General features: G+C 37.4%; 1 protein-coding gene across 1 annotated transcript in view; it reads right to left on the bottom strand.

Moving 5' to 3' along the window:
- Positions 1-204: 204 nt before the first annotated feature.
- plekha2 (pleckstrin homology domain containing A2) overlaps positions 205-16,685 on the bottom strand; it is a 39,904-nt gene continuing 23,423 nt past the window's right edge. Inside the window, exons 6-12 of the mRNA XM_088935341.1 lie at positions 12,267-12,398; positions 10,888-11,016; positions 10,060-10,128; positions 7,683-7,753; positions 7,050-7,113; positions 3,623-3,700; positions 205-3,012 (exon numbers count right to left, since the gene is read on the bottom strand). Coding sequence (XP_088791467.1) covers positions 2,659-3,012; positions 3,623-3,700; positions 7,050-7,113; positions 7,683-7,753; positions 10,060-10,128; positions 10,888-11,016; positions 12,267-12,398 — 897 coding nt within the window. The 3' untranslated portion in view covers positions 205-2,658. The remainder of the gene's footprint in view (positions 3,013-3,622; positions 3,701-7,049; positions 7,114-7,682; positions 7,754-10,059; positions 10,129-10,887; positions 11,017-12,266; positions 12,399-16,685) is intronic.

Raw genomic sequence — 16,685 nt, 5'->3', positions numbered from 1 at the left:
AAAAAAGATTAGCATGTCAATGCTCAAAATTTCTTAGAATTCTAAATTAAATACAGGTTTATCTTACTATTAATCAAAAATACAGCATGCGTGTAAATATATTTGTGTGTGTATGTTTATTACGTCTTCATGTTCCACTTTTGTGCTACTTTTATTGTGGCTTTACTTTCCTCCTAAACAGCTCATGCAAACGACACACAAAACTTAAAGAACACAGGAAGCTTTAATGTTTTCACATTGTTCAATTTCTGTACATTGTACTGTAGCGAAAGATAAATTTATTAAGATGTATTAGAAACACACAGCAAAGCACAAAACCATATAACATCACACTTCAAGGTTACTGGGGAATTTACTAGATACTGTACATTCAGGAAGGCAAGAATATTGATTTTTTTTCATTATCATACTTGCTTTACAAAAATGCACAAAATGAAGAGCAAATTAAAAATGAAAAGAAATGTAACAATTTACCCCCCATTTTAATGTGTGTGAGCAATGTTTCCTAACAGCTCAAGTTGACAATATTACCTAAATTTTAAAAAGTACAAACATGTTTGCTGCATACAAGGCTAGTAGTTTATTTTTCATAAGTGGAAGGGGAATGCTGTGTAGCTCCATATTATAAACAGAAAAGGAGTGCTAACATTTAGCATAAGTGCTAAAATAAAAAGACCCACTTTATTTAACTGTTTTTTTTATTACAGTAAGCTTGTAAACGATTTCACTTTTGTATACATTGATATTTTGAGTCTACTAGTCTATAAATAAAAACTTCCTTCATTTCATTATCTTATTTCTAATTCTAAGAAGACAATGACATGATGATTATGGTAGACAGGCCCACTTTTTGCTTTCTTGAACACAAAAGAGATTATGGTCCAATGTTATGGTACAATACGCTTCAGACTGATAATAGGAACACTAAGACGTGTTTTCGAGATGCATTAATGTGTATTGAATGAATGAAGAGAGAAAAGGGAATAGACCATCTTTAGTCACACTAACAAAAATCCAACACTGAACTTACAGAACTGGAATACAGTATGTGTAGTCATTGTACCAGACCATATGGAAACCAAAAGGCTGTTTATTCATAGTTGTCAGTTTTCTAAAGTCAAAACCAGAGCTTGATGTACAGTAGCTGATTAATGAAGGTAATACTATGAATGCATGGTTATAGCTGGTATCATTTTCAGAATGACAGAAAACTCAGGTGTGTACTACTGTATGTGCAAAAGCAAGCATCAATACTGTACTCCTTTTGAAAGTTTTTTCAGTACCATTTGGCTCGTTGTTTAATTCAGCATGAGAGGATCTTGTAAAATACCAACCATGTTCAAGCACGATAGCCATCTTTATTGTACCATGGAAATACTAATAAACATGTCCAGCATGTACTGAACATAATTAACATTGCTAATGTGCAGTGGCTACAGGAAACAAGATGCCACATACTAGAAATTCGACTAAAGAAAAAACATGATATGTTTTGTTGACTGAGGTACGCTGAACCTCAGCCTCATGACTGAGATAATTGGCCCAGTTAAATATCCAAAAAATAGGTGTATTGAACTGGAGTGTCTGTCAGAAGTAGATGGTATTTTTCCTGCCTCTGTATTTTATGTACCAATCCATTCTTATAGGATGATTCCAAGGTTTTTAAAAAATGAAATATTAAACAAAAATCAAGGAAATTAAGTTTTGCTGATACTATCTTGATTTTGACATAAGAAAATAGAATTCTGGCATGCCCACATTGGGATTTAAATGAAATCGCAATTGTTATGTGTCATGGAATTAAATTAAACATAGCCATACTTTTTACTTTACTAAAAGTTTTTCCTGTTTATTTTCACACGTACCTTAAAGAGAAAAGTTACAGGTATATGGATAACAGTATTTTCTTCTACATGTATACATGAAAAAGAAGTATATAAAAATAGCTTAGCAGCTCTTAAACTTCCATTTCTCCCAGGTTCATGAATGCCTTCTGTACATTAGGGCACCCTATCTGGCTGCTGGATATGCCTATTTAACTTGAAGTGTCAAGTTCATAAAAGAAAATCTTAAATTTAGTGCTCAAAATGGGAAAAAAGAACAAACCAGTTATGATTAGGTACCAGGAAGCCTCCCTTTTCTGCTGTACCTTAATAAATAAATGAACTGCTCTAGCTCAGCCTTTAAGTCAAGCTCGATGCTGCCACACATGAGTTTGCTGGAGCTATGTACGTCAAATTCTTTAATGCCGTGTTTGTGTCTTTGTCGGGCTGATGTCGCAATCATCTGTTGGAAGCAAAGCCAGAAATCGCATTTACATTAAAAAAAAAAACTTAAGGTCTGTGTAAGAAAAACAAATTTAAGATTTTTAAAAGTACGCTTTCTCAGGTTGCATGATGGGAAAGAACAATTTGCTGTTTTAGCGGCCAAACCAGGTTTTTGTTTTGCATCGTTGCACTGTATCAGTATAGAGGCGATAAAAAAAGAAATAAAAAAAGCTCAGTTCCTGCGTCAGGATTTGCCAGTTGTGAATCAGTCTATTTTGCCACCCTCTTAGCCAAGCGAACTTCTGAGATTTCCTGATGGAGGGTAGGCTCTACCTTCTTTCTGATTCCTCCCTCACAACATTACAGGGGTCAACCCCCTGCGAGCCTCGGGCTACACATCGGTGGTACGAATGCCATCGTCGTCAACGTTGAAGGGGAAGATCTTCTCACTGGGTGGCTGTGGCTGGGAGCGATGCCGCCGGCGTTTGCCCAGAGAGTCCTGGTCCTCGCTCTCTCCCTTGTGCACAGTGGGCAGAGAGCTGAACTGGCCTGTTACTTCCTCCACAGACGTCATCTCTGGGCTGGCTTTGCTGACTGACGATGGGACCGGTGTCCAGGGCTGCCAAGATGGTGCCACCGAGCTTGACTTGACAAGAGGCGCCTTCTTGTCCTCCCGGCCTTGCCAGCCGCGGGCACCGCCACTCTGGTACCTATACAGCGAGGAGGAACGAGTAAAACCTGAATCCTGAGGATAGAAGAACAGGAAAAAAAATGATTAATGGAGCACACAACGGACAAAAACAAGGGCATCAGAATAAATTCCTTAGCTTAGTAAACCCCAGATCACACCTCCCTTGACTCATGAGGGACAAATATCAGATGTTCTAGCTGATGTCTGTTTTCCAAATCCTCTCCTACCCAAATGGAAAGTCACTTTTTAGTCATTGTTATAATTTTGCTATTGACGAGGGATTTCAAGGTTTGATTGCATCCAGGCTTAAAATCAGCACTAGTTTCTGCTTGTTAAAATCTGAGAGAGCCATACTGAAATATTTATTAAAGACTGACTTGTATATTCCACATCGCCATAGGTTTATTTCCAAGTCAGACATATTTACACTATATTTTTGCAACTTCAAATTTAGTGAAGCACATTTTTACATTTAATGTCCATTATAAAAGCATCCCCTTAAAATTAAAACATAAAAAAAGTTCTCTTTAATTTACTGTGTTCTTCAAAGAAGGGTCTGCATCAGTTCTCATTTGAGAAAGTTTTATGTTGAAAAAAATGGAAAGGGTACAGATGGGTACTTTACATATAAATTGCATGGATTTACTATATAATCAACAAGTACCTTTACAGGTCCTCTTAGAGCTTGGATTGCCCCAGAGATAGCCTTAATCCAGCCATGCATGTCCTCTGGAGTGTAGGTCTATAATATAAAAACAACATATACAAGTTGTCACAATCACAAATCACAAAATACGATTGTTAAGTTTCCCATATTCCAATAATAAGAACAAATTAAGAAAACTACTGATATCAGAATAGGAAGAGTCCCAGCTGAAGTTTCAAACACGCTATTTCATTTGAGCTTCCAAAGAAGAGCTCATTTGTTCTTATTGAGAGAAGCTGTTTATCCCCCAGTACAAAAGAAAGGAAGTTACGTTTAAAAAGACAACAAAAACTGGATTATTTTATATTGTTAAATGCACACTAAATATTAGAAAAACACCTTAATGTTAACATTTTGCCAAAACAAACCTTTTCAATGTGAATCATGTAATGATGACCAACAGATCAAGTTCAAGAATTAATCTTAGACTGGTAACTAAACAATTACGTTGTCTCAAAGGTTTTGTGTAAATATGTATCATTTAGGGGGAAAATGAAGAGCAAGGCTCTAAATAAATAGTTCTGTATACAGTAGATATGGTTCCATTGTTGTTTTTTAATATTGGGTTTCTTAGGCTGCAGTAGTAAGACCTCAACACTAGATGGTAGTGTTCGATTAGTCAACATATTCTCCGGTCACCTACACTCAAATAATATGAAATTGAAAGGCAGAAACGTTCAACACATCTTCAAATTTTTAAAGAAATATTGCTAGATTGTAAATAATTAAGCGCCCATAACATTCTTTCTATAGCAGCTGCACTGTGCTATGTCTAAAAGTGAAGACATGTTTAACTCGATTAGTTGCATAGTTTTAAAGAATATTATAAGATAAGATCAGATCAGATAAGATCACTTTATTAGCCATATACAATTTCTTTCATTAGGAATTCATCTTTTCGCATACCCCAGCTTGCTCTCCATGAGACACAGACATACAGACAGGGAGAGAAGCTTGGTGCAGAGTGCAGGGTCAGCCATTGTACAGCACCCCTAGAGCAGTTGGGGTTAAGGGCCTTGCTCAGTGGCCCAACGGAGTAGGATTCCTCTGCCGGCCGCGGGATTTGAACCGGCAACCTTCCAGCCACAGGCACAGATCCTTAGCCACAGAGCCACCATATTATATCATGTTATTACATAGAATGTTCTGACATCAAATTGGAGTTGAACACAAATAGCAATATTTTTGGTAATCTACAGTATGTCACAATGCACCTGTTATGCAAGTTTAATAGATAAATGCTGAGATAACTGACATGCAAACATACAAGATAAAATTTCACTTCCACCCTCACATTACCATTAAAAATTCCAGGTAAAAATGAAGGCACTGGCCTGGAAAATCTTGTGATTAAAAGATATTGGAGATATAAAGAAATAGTTTGTATGAAGGGAATGACAAACTCTTCATAGTGCGTCAAGTCCACCATATACTTCTATGCTGACCTTTACTTTGGCTTGGAAGCAACACACTGCTTTGGACCAAAAACCAAATGTCTTGCAGTATAAACATATTGTCACAGCACCAGCTCTGAAAATGACATAATATTTATCAAAGTCGTTTTTTTTCTTCTTTCTTACAACATCTTGCACTGCAAAGCTGACAAAACAATTTCCGTAGCACATCTCCCGCACAGAGTAACAAAAAAAAAAAGAAATGAAACTTCCTCGTTTAGGTACAGTGTGCTGAGCATGGTTAAATTTAGCCTACAAAGCCTACAGTTACACCAGTATCTGAGTCAGTCAAGCTATCTGAATTAGCCTTCGTCCTCAAGGGACTGTCAGGATGCTGTTTTGTTTCTCTAATGAATAAAAACGACCGTTGCTGGAGACATGGTGTTGTTAACTCCACACATGGGCAACGGAGCATTTAAAAAAAATAATCTGTTTTTCTGTAAACACAGATGGAAGGAAACATGCACCAAGTAAACAGGCCTTGAGCTGTCACCCAGTTTCGGACTGACTGTTGCTGAGGCCTTGAAGATAAACACAGGTGCATGTCTGCAATACAGCCAGACACAGCGACAGAAAAAGTACAGTCAAACCACGTTCAGAAAGAAAGCAGAACTTGGTTACGGGTCTGCCTTAGGATTTCATTTACATGTTTAAGAAAAGGTATTTTTTGCACACCATTTTGTTATTTGTACTGTAAATTACTTTTCTGTGCTTCATTTTCAATCTTAACTGCTAAATATTTATGATGTGCTTTCCACAAACCAAACCGTTCAGCTTTTTGTTCCGTTTTTTCTTCTGCTTAAGCAGAGTTTAAGAGAAACCAGCTTCATCAGAAATACAGCTTCATTAAAATATGGGTGTTTTCCAGAACTAATGTTACGAGAATCCAAAACCAGCTGGGAAATTCACCTGGAGAATGTGGAAATTGTTTATTTGGGGAATGGCAATGTTCAGATAAGTGGGTTCACAAACGCAGTAGTACACTTTTTTAGTTTTCACACAGAACTTCTTTACTTGTCAGACAACATCGTGATCTTCATCAGACCATCATTGCTAGCTAGCCAGACTACCAGACGGAGAGCTTTTCTCAGCTCCATTTGGCGTTTGGCATTTTGTCACTCTTGTATCATAGGGCTACCCAGGATAATACAGTAGAGGGTTATACGTCAAACAGTCTCTTAATCTGCAAGTGTCACATTTTCCAAAATTACGTCAACAAAACATTTTCTACTGATGTGAAGCCACCATACCACAGTATTAGTTCACTTAGCAAATAAAACTCCCTCCCCAGTGCCCACGTTATGATTGAAAAGACAGAAAAAACCTCAGTCTCAAATTATTCTGTTCTAGTAATTTCCTCCAGTGGAAGAACCTGAACATTAAGCTACTGCCCACACCCTGCTGAAGACCCCCTTCACCAGCATTTTTCTGACCAAATTCTCCTCAATAATAAAAAATAAATAAATCTGGTGACCATTATTGCAATAATGTGCATCTTCTACCACGTTTGGCAAAAGAAAGGAATACAGTAAAACAATCCCAATAGTTAAACTTATTCATTTTTTACACGTTTCTATTTGCCTGAGTAAAATAAATCCTTCACACACACAATACAGCAAAAAGCCATACAGAAATGTATTTTTTAGATTTTACAGCACACCCTCTTAGACTTTTTTAAAAAAGTTTAAGCTTGATTCATGTAGAATTTTTGGTGTGATTCACTTGCATTATTCTCAAATTTTTTTTCCTGTAGTTGCCAATATCTTTTTAGATTTTCATATTTCATGGTGTGTTTATTCTTCACAGAGGGTGTTTTATACAAGAAGGGGACTTTTTGAACGTTTTAGGATGTGCCTAAGCATGTGTGTACTAACCATAGACATGAAATTGACATGTTGTTGTGAAAAATGCATCACATTCAGTCCTCTTACCTGGATATAGAACACTCTAGAGCTAGTTATGATTTCAAAAAGGTTGTCCCTCATTAGCAGCTCTCTAAAAACATGACAAGAAAAATTCTAGATCAATACACAGTGTTTAAAATACAACAACACATATACATGCATCTGTAATTATATGGATAGAGCAGACAACCTGTCTTCAATAGGTAATGTACTGTAGCTAAAATCTAATAATTTCTAATGGCAATATGTGTTTTACATTCTCAGATGAAAAAAGACAAAGGTGTAAACATGAACTTGACTGTCACAAATGCAAAGTTTTGGTATTGTCCTTATGCCTGGAATCACAGGGGAAATTTTATTGTGAAGGATTAACCAAAATGTTGTATATCAAGAAAGAGGGTAAAATCAAAGCAATGTAATTTGCCTGAAACGAAGCCCTCAGAGTACCCATCCTGCTTGATTTATCATTAGATTTTCAGACATCAGTGAGTAAAGCCCTGTAAAATATATTTTAACTTACTAATTAAACAAAGCATTTGGCAAATTTGATCACTAAGATTAAATTGGATGCAAAAAGCAATTCGGCTCTTAGAGATGACTAACGCAGGTCAGTAATTCAAGAATTTCATAGCTTAACCTCAGACATGGAACTGTTCTTACCCTGATTTGACAAGGCATTCATGCACTTTCTGAATATCCTTCAAGAGGATTGAGCGAAGGGGATCCTTGTCCTGTAAATAGGTTAGCAATATTAGCACAACCTGGCTACATACTGTAGCTATAAATCTACCAACTGCATCTGTTAAAAGTTTATTTTCATATAAGGTATCATATAAACACTTGCACTCTTAAAGTTTCTGAATTTAAAAGAAAGAGGAGAGGTGCTAATGTTCTTCCAGCCAGCATTTTGTATGGTGCACTTTTGCCCTTATCAGACATGATTTTTATTTAAGGTCCTTAATTTTAGAATTCCAAAGATAAGGTCAATAGAATGTCTCTTTCTTTAAAAATTGGACACAAATATAATATATTTTATCTAGATATCGTAGTGTATAGATAATCAGATTCTACCCTGAGTCTTCAGTTGCAAATTGATATCCAATTGCAATATGCAGCAATACTTGAGGTCCTGCTGTTGTTAAAAATGGCTTGGCTCTAAAAACATTTAAAATCCTTCATCTCCTCCTAAGCTTCTTGCAGTTATTTTCCCAAATCTAAACCATAAATTTAATAAAACTGTTATAAATCAGTGTACAGTAGATATGCGTGACAGCATGTTAAAATATCACTGCAGTGCAGTGGCCATGATCCTTATGAATGACTTTCATAAATCTTACTAATTTTCTGTATTTGGGATATAGAGATATAGGGATGTCCCACCTGGAATTTGAACCCACAACCTTCTTATTATGAGGCCAGAACCCTGACCACTGGCTCACAAAATCAAATTTGTGATGGAGAACAAAGCAGTGTTCTCTTATGTATGTTAATCACAATTAAGCAAATTTAGGACAACTGAAGTTACAATCCTTTGTGGAGCAAATGCTTGGAATGAAAAGGTGGGTAACGTCTCCCAGAATTAGAGCTATACCGCAAGTTTATTTTTCCACCCTTCCTGTATGTAATATTACTATTACATGGGATCTGTTCTTTAAACAATTCCTTAATGCTGCTTATGTAATGACCTTCAAAATAGCATTGCCAGTGATGCTTCTGGTTAAAAAGCCTCTTACAACAGTCCAATTTTCTATACCAAAGTAGCACATTTCATTCTAATTAAGAGAAAAGCAAAGCATATGTGATCTTTAAATGCATAAATATTGCGCTAAATTCAAATGTTTTGTACCCCAATCTCAGCACTTTGTTTTTTGATTAAATACAGACTGCAACATGCTCTGGGCCTGTGTTTCTGTGGCACATCTCTGATACAGTACACATGAAGGCAGTCAAACTCACTTCCAGGATGGATGCTCATTCTGCTGTATTGAGTTCTACTGCAAGATCTAGTTATCGTCTCAACTGGACATTTTAACAATCTTTCTTAAGTTGATAGTTGAAAGATCCCCTTGAATTGTGCTACAGTATAAAACAATTAAGTAACTGAAGTCTTTTATGCAGTCCTCCAGATACTAACTCTGACATCCCTGTCAGAGGTGAATTTAAACGTAGTGCAGAAAACAGTAAAGAGTTAATAAGATCTTGAATGATATCGCCGACTGTGATTCATGCATCAGATAATAGAGAACATTTCTGATAATTCATTTGCGTATGCTTCATAGATAGAAAGAGTTAAACTGCTGATGTGGCTGCCCAATCATAGCTACACATGGGCTTGTATGTCTCTCTCCTTTGTTCAATGTAGTTACTGGAAAGGCTCCATCCTATACACTGCACATGGTCAAGTACTTTCAGGAGAGGCAAGCCTGACATGTTTGTGCATTGTATGCTGTCACTGCTGTACCCTGTATATACTATCTGAATAAAACATTTGTCATGAAAAGCACAAAAAATATACAATGACTTTGACCAAAAACTTATCTGGTAGATATTTAACCATTCATTCCATAAACACATGTTCAATCTCCATAACCAACAGCACTGGTCTTATGCTATAAAGCTGTCTGAGAAATGTCTTGTTGCAATAAATTTGATGCACCATAACAAACCAAAAGCTTAACTAGGGATCTAATGCTTAACTGGAGCCTAATGCATCATAGTTATGACATTAGGAGAAATGAGCAAATAGAGGTGTTACTGAAATGCTGAAGCAGCAGGAAATAATTCTGTCAATAAGAAAGCGTTCAATGATCTTGTATAAAAAATGTCAAAAACAAAATTTGTATAACTCAGTAGATTTATATATATAATTATATGTAAAACACAATTACAGTGTACTGGAGTAGAGATGACAGCACAGGAAGGATTTTCTGAAATATTATAAATAGCTACATATCTAAGACATGCTTTTTTTCCCCCCCATCTTCTGTGGTTAATACCCAAAGTAAGTTATGCAGACTGGTGGTATCTGATTACTCACCGTTTCACATTTAAAATAACTGACAGAACTGTTATCCAGAGTAAAGAACCTCCTTTTCCAGCTTTTCCTCTGCAAAAGAAACAGATCATTTTAATGGCTCCATACATCTTTTAAAATGCCCATGCATTATCTAAATTGCTTAACGGAGCAGAATGATTGTGTGGAAGCATCAGTTGGCTGACTGGCAGTTAGATCAAGAGATGAATATATAAACAAAGGCACGAGCAGAGACTGGCATGAACTCATTGGGGTGGATTTAAAAACAACTGGTCTCAACAACAAATTAACTCACTATATACTGTATTGTCACTTTATTGAGGTTTCTCTAAAAATTCCTAAGGGACTAGGGACTTAATTTTGACTCATCCACATCAGGGGATTATACAGTCTAAAATAGAGCTCTTACTTACAGTACATAACACAAACTTACCATTAATCAGTTAATTTAAAAATATATAAAACAACTAGATTGTTGTCCTCCAGGATCAGAAATGCACTAATAACAGGAAACAACAACAACAATACCATTGTTGATAACATCACCATTCAATGTATACTGTACCTACAGAGTCCTGCTATAATTTTTAGACAGAAATGCTCAAAATGCACATCTATGCCAGTCAGCCTGAATGAGCGGATACAAAGCTGCACAATTCGTGCTCAGGTTTTTTTTTTACCTGATCAACCCTCACAGACAAGAGAGTCGCTAATCATAATGAGGCCTTTATCATGAGAATGCTAGACGTTGGCTATCACCTGAATAATCTGACTGTCCCTGATGTGAACCTAGGAGATTTGCATTATGCTGTGGTACAGATAGGGACTCACCACATTTCCTTGTTTGACGCAGTAACCAGACTTGACAACTCCTGGTCTGACTCCAGCGGAGGAGGGAGCTGGTCTCCTCATACTGCCATGGGGAACAGCCTCCCCCAAATCCATCTCCTCTCCTTCATTCTACAGGCCAGCAAACACAGCCCATGTCAGAGGTAAAAACACACAGTACAGAGCAGCTGGGGGACTTTCAGTGGTTGGGCGATAGCTGGTCCAGATACTGAAAAAATCCTGGTCTAGGAGTTACCTTTAGCAGGTTACTAGATATCTGCATGCTGGACCCTTTGGATAGCAGCTGCAGCAGTTGACAAAACTGTCTCCATAGTGACTAACTCCTATGGTTTAAATTAGAATGGGTTATCTCTGAAAATACAAAAGCAATAATCGGTAGATCCTGAAGGTCAAGGAAAAAATGGGAGTTTCTTAATACCTAACACAAACCTAGAAGGAAAGGGACAACTGTACTGCAGCAAGAGGGAATCACTAAGAGACAACCTGTTGTTTTGAAGTCATCTGTAGTAAACAGAAAGACGACGGCGCTTTTTTTAACCCATGGCACGTTATTCTCTGTTCACCTTTTAAATCTAATTGTTAGAAAAATTGAAAATAATTACATGTACAATATCCTGGAATGAAAAGACAAAATAAGTGCTCTCACAAAATCAATGTATAAATTTAGCCTTGCTAGGTGTTGCAGTACTAACCACTGCTCTCAGGCAGTCAGGAAGTGGTACAGGAGCTTATGAATGCAGAACAGAGAAGCTGAGAAAACAAGCACTGTCAGGCCCTAGCCGGCAAAGATTCTGTGGGCTAACTGCACAGAAGAGCAAAGCCAGATAAGCATCTAAAAACCTCAGCACATTCGAATGGTTTTGTCCTTGACGCCACTGAGCCAGGCCCATCCCTCACCCTTCAGTGTCTTTCTCTCTCTTTCTCATCTACGTTGGTGGCTCAAAAGTCCTGTAGACTCATTTTTTGGACACCTTCCCAACACAGATAACCAGAGACCCACAAAGAAGTTTCACACCGTACACCCAAGTGTAAAAATATCTGTGGGCAACTCTTCAATTGACCATTGTGTGTTTCAGACTGAAAAGCGTACCATTTTTCTACAGCTCTCTCCAGACAACAGATGAACTCTGTATACAGTCTGCAGAAACTGATTATATACTCTGCAAAAAATTTAAAACAACCTACATGCAAGTTAGATTTTAAGGCTGAAAATATGCTTCCTTTAAACAAAGGACCCAACCATTAAAGTAAATGGCCAGGGAGGACAAAATGCTGTATGGCCCTTATGTTGAGAGGAAAATAAAAAGCCTGAAATCAGAGAGAGAAAAACATTGTTCACTGAGAACACGCAGGAAATGTACCTGGATGATAGGGGTGTGTACCACCACTCCTCCAATTATCTCTGTCTTGTAGGCCTGCTGTTTCTTTGACTGGGGTTCTGTTGCCACTCTTGTAATTTCTGCAGTTTGTTGAATGCTCCCAGGTTTTGGTACCTGGAAAACAAAATCGCCAAATCCCCGTATATTTAACAATCTTAAGTGGGGGTTCCTAACATGATCCTGCAGGACCACACACCTGCCCTGCTGGTTTGTGTTTCAGCCAAAGTCTCAGCTACGCAGCTGAACCCTTAAGTGACTGAGCTCTTTGACTGATTTCAGCTTTTAAACCTGTTGGAGATCCTATTTCAGTAACATAAAACTTTTGAGCAGTACTTGCAAATGTCCCAATCAAGCAACTCGTATGTTCAATTAAGAATTTAATGAAGAAATTAAGCTTAGCTAGAATGAAAAACGACCAGGTTTGTGAGCCTCCAGGTCTAAAGCACTTAACAGCCAAGGCAGGCCTGGTGAGTCCCAGTCCAGCAAATACAGTATAATGCATCACATTACATTACACAGAGATTGCAAAAACATGTTGGTTCTTGTATCATTAGCAACACGATGTGGTAATCAATTCTGTACATCGAGAGAGCCCAGCTCTGGTTCTGAGGATTTACTGTGTTTGGTGTGCTGGATTTCCTTCCAAATTACCTCAAAATGGCTGAAATCACAGACCTAACTGGTCAAAATTAAATTTACTAAACTTATAAACCAATTATTTTCTCAGTATAATCTAATATATAATATGAATTTTATAACAGTACTTTGTCATTGTTTAAACTGCCAATTAAATTCTTCATTCTAGATTTGTCCAATTTTGCATTGAAGGATAAAAAACCTGTACTGCGCTGGGGGAGCTGTGCAGTGCAGTACCGGTACGGAATGTTTAGTGTGATTTTTGTATCTTTTGTTGCTTCACTGCAGACAAACAAGCATCACTGATAAAGACAGGCTTCCCAGATGCAAGTTGAGGCCAGCTAAAAGTCTTTTCTGTGCACCGCTGACAACTGAGGAAGCGCAAGAGAGAGCGAAGATCATCACTTCCCCTCGCTCAAACAGCCGAGCAGCTGGTGCGAGGAGCCCGTCAACGGAGGTGACAGGATTAGCCCTCAGAGCCAGCAAAGGTGCAGAAACAAACAAATCTCAGACATCTGATGCATCTGTCTTCCCACACCCTACCCTGACCACCTTTTCAAATACACTGAATCTCAGAAGAATGGCGTCTGTGGCCTTAAAATGCTAAGAAAACCTTCAGAACAACACAATACAGTACTGGCCTCTCCAGTCTTATCAGTCCACGACACCTCTAAGTGTTTCTCAATAAGAACATAATTGCATCCTTTATTAGAAGAGCATTGGGATTTAAAGGCTTCTAAAAACTGCAAAGCCTCCAGCCTGATCTTTTTTTTAAAGAAAACCCAGGAGCATTAGCTTTCCAACACACAGAAGGCATCATGTTTCCATACAACAGGTTCAGCACGACTGAAAGACAGCATTAGGGTAGTCTGACAAATATTCCTACATTTACAAAGGCACGGGCAAGCCCAACATGGACAACTAAACTTTCAATAAACAAAGCAAAATCCTATGGTATATAGTGAAGCTTAAATGGAATATGGCTGGATTATCAGTAAAATCCCAGTTTATCGAGCTCCACCCAAGTGCTTGTGAATAGAGTCAATTCATATTTTAAAACATGCATACAGAAAAGCTTTGTTTCAAAACTATACATTTACAGGCATGCACTTAACCAGTTATTAGATCCTTGTGATCACTGCAAGTAAATAAGAAACTTCCTTTCATGTTGTTAGATAGGAAAACATTTTTTCCTTAGCATGCTTTCTTGTCTGCTGTATAGTGAGAAATAAGCAATTTACTTTGCCTTAAATCCCTTGCTCTGATAACCCTCTGTCACAGAAGCCTGGAAGTGACTTTTTAGGCAAGAAATCGTGTTCCTGCTAGACATACCATCCATAAACAAGGCATTTCAAGGCCAATTCTTAAGTTTAGATTTTTGTGTCTGACAGGTTATTTATAAGGAATAACTTGAATTTGTACGGATATATCTGCAAACGTAATATATTGAAGAAAGAATGCTAGCTATCTCTCCTTTGAAGTTGTCAGATATATTAACAACTTACAGTAATAGAATAAACCAGGCTTGGGTTTTTTTAAAGCAGGTCACGTATATACTGTAATATACTCTTACTGTACATTACATATTAAGTTAATCATTATGATTACTTTGCCACGCACATTAGTAAGTCTTTGATGTCCCACAGACGCATTCCTGGTCATTTTGCTCTTGCGGGTGGCAGCGCTGACTGTGTGAATCACCGCTGGTTTCAAAACACAAACCATTAATCTTGCCAGTGACCATTTTCAACAAACGTCAAGACATTCAAGTGACGCCTTTTAGCTCATTTCCACTGACGACACCAGCGCTGAGGCAGCTCATTCAGAGCCCAGGGCAGATTCCTATGGCTGGTCTGTGTGTCTGACAGGATGATCGGTCTGCACGTCATCCTCGATCTATAGTAGACTGCAGTGTGCAGGGGTTCTCAGAGGGTTTTCGTCATTTGAGGTTAACACCTCAGAATAGTAGCCATGAGAAACCTTCTATTCAACAATCCATTCACTCTTAACACACAGTCTCTTAGATTAATGAATGACAAGCTGTCCTCATTAGCAACAGCGAAGAGCATTAAAATTACAAAAGAAATAAATTAAAATTAATTCAATTTCTACATGTAAGTGGAAAACAGTGAAGTTCTTTTTACAAAACCACTATGGTTAGGTCCATTACAGAATTGCACCCGCTAAGGCCATAGCAACTCTCTTAACACCACTTATTATTTCTAAATCTCTCACCCTAGATAACCTTCTGAACCCTTTTTTATGGGTTCATGGCAGTACAATACATTTTCAGGTAGTGTTTCATTTTGAGTCAGTTCCAAACTTGTGTTTCTTCATGACTGGCTCCACATATTGGATTTGGCCTAGATAACCAACACAGCAGGTATTGTGGGACTAACTTTGAAGATTACCATGTGATTCAGTCTTCAAGGAACACCTTGAAAGCCAAAAGAATTGGATTGGCAGTGCTATGCAAAATGCTCAGACATGTCACATTATTCTATGTACTCAGTGTTTACCCTTCTTTATGCAGAAGCAATTCTTTGGCAACCTACTGAAATTTTAGACGGCTAATCCCGATCTGTATTTTGTAGCACAGATACAGACATAAAAAATATATTTTCCTCAATTGTATATGAATGAAAGCCCAGACAAAGAGTCAATCAGATCTGATTCATAAATACACTTGCAGCTATAGTATAGTTTGCCTTGGGTTACTGTGATCATGTTTTTGAAAAATCCAAATTATCATTTATTTTAGATCAATGTGTATCACTGTAATCATATAAAACTGAATAAATTGTTCTTGTCCATAATATAAGCATGTTTTAAAAATTTGTCCATTAGGATCTGGTGGGTAGCTGCACGTTTTGAGTTAATTGTTGCCCGTGTGTTTTTATTCCTTGCAGACTATAAAATCAGTCTTTAAACAACCCACCCAAAGCAATCAGATTTTAGCTCACATATTCATAAGTTTAAAGCAATGCACCAGCACTCGACTGTCAAAAACACAGAAGTACAGTATAAACATTCATCACCAAAAATGGTTTACAAGGCACTAACTCTATCTGTAGCAGTGAAAATGATTTACTTTGGGGGAAAAAAAAAAGTCTCGTTGTTAATAAGAAACTTTCTGATTTTACACAGTGCATTTAAAAGCAATCATTTCAAATGGCTTTATGGTACATAAAAACTAAATTTCACAAAATAAAAGTAAAGAACATTACAAAAATAACAAAACAAAGCCAATACATAAGATAAAATAATCATGAAAAAGCTTTTTCTAGTAAGCTTTTAAACTAGGATTCAGCCACATCAGGTGCTTAGATTCTCCAATTTCTTTAGGGATGGGACAAAAAAAAAGATACTTTCACACAGACTACCAGACTAACTAAACATATATAATACATAGCCGGTGCTTTGAATACCATCATGACTTTAAAATCAACTCAAAATCTGACAGGAAGCCAGTGCAAGGACTCTAAGCCATGAGTGATATTATCACCTATGCCTGGCCTAAACCGGATTCTTGCAGGACTCCAGCAATCTGGGCATTACTGCAAACAATCTGAAAAAGCAAACTCCTGGATCGATTTTAAAACTACTGACAAAAACAGAAACCCTAAAAGAATTAAAAGGTACAATGGCCCTGAATCAGCAGATAATCAAACACAAAGGTGAAACGTCATAGAAATGTAAGACGTTGGAATACGAAGTTTCCCTAAACTAAAATCAACATTCATCACCTTAGCTGCACAGCTCTGT

The sequence above is a fragment of the Atractosteus spatula genome, chromosome 2, assembly GCF_055471065.1.
Source record: "Atractosteus spatula isolate fAtrSpa1 chromosome 2, fAtrSpa1.hap1, whole genome shotgun sequence".
Classification (NCBI taxonomy): domain Eukaryota; kingdom Metazoa; phylum Chordata; class Actinopteri; order Semionotiformes; family Lepisosteidae; genus Atractosteus; species Atractosteus spatula.
Note: the sequence above shows the minus strand (reverse complement) of the source record. Positions and strands in the feature narration are given on the sequence as shown.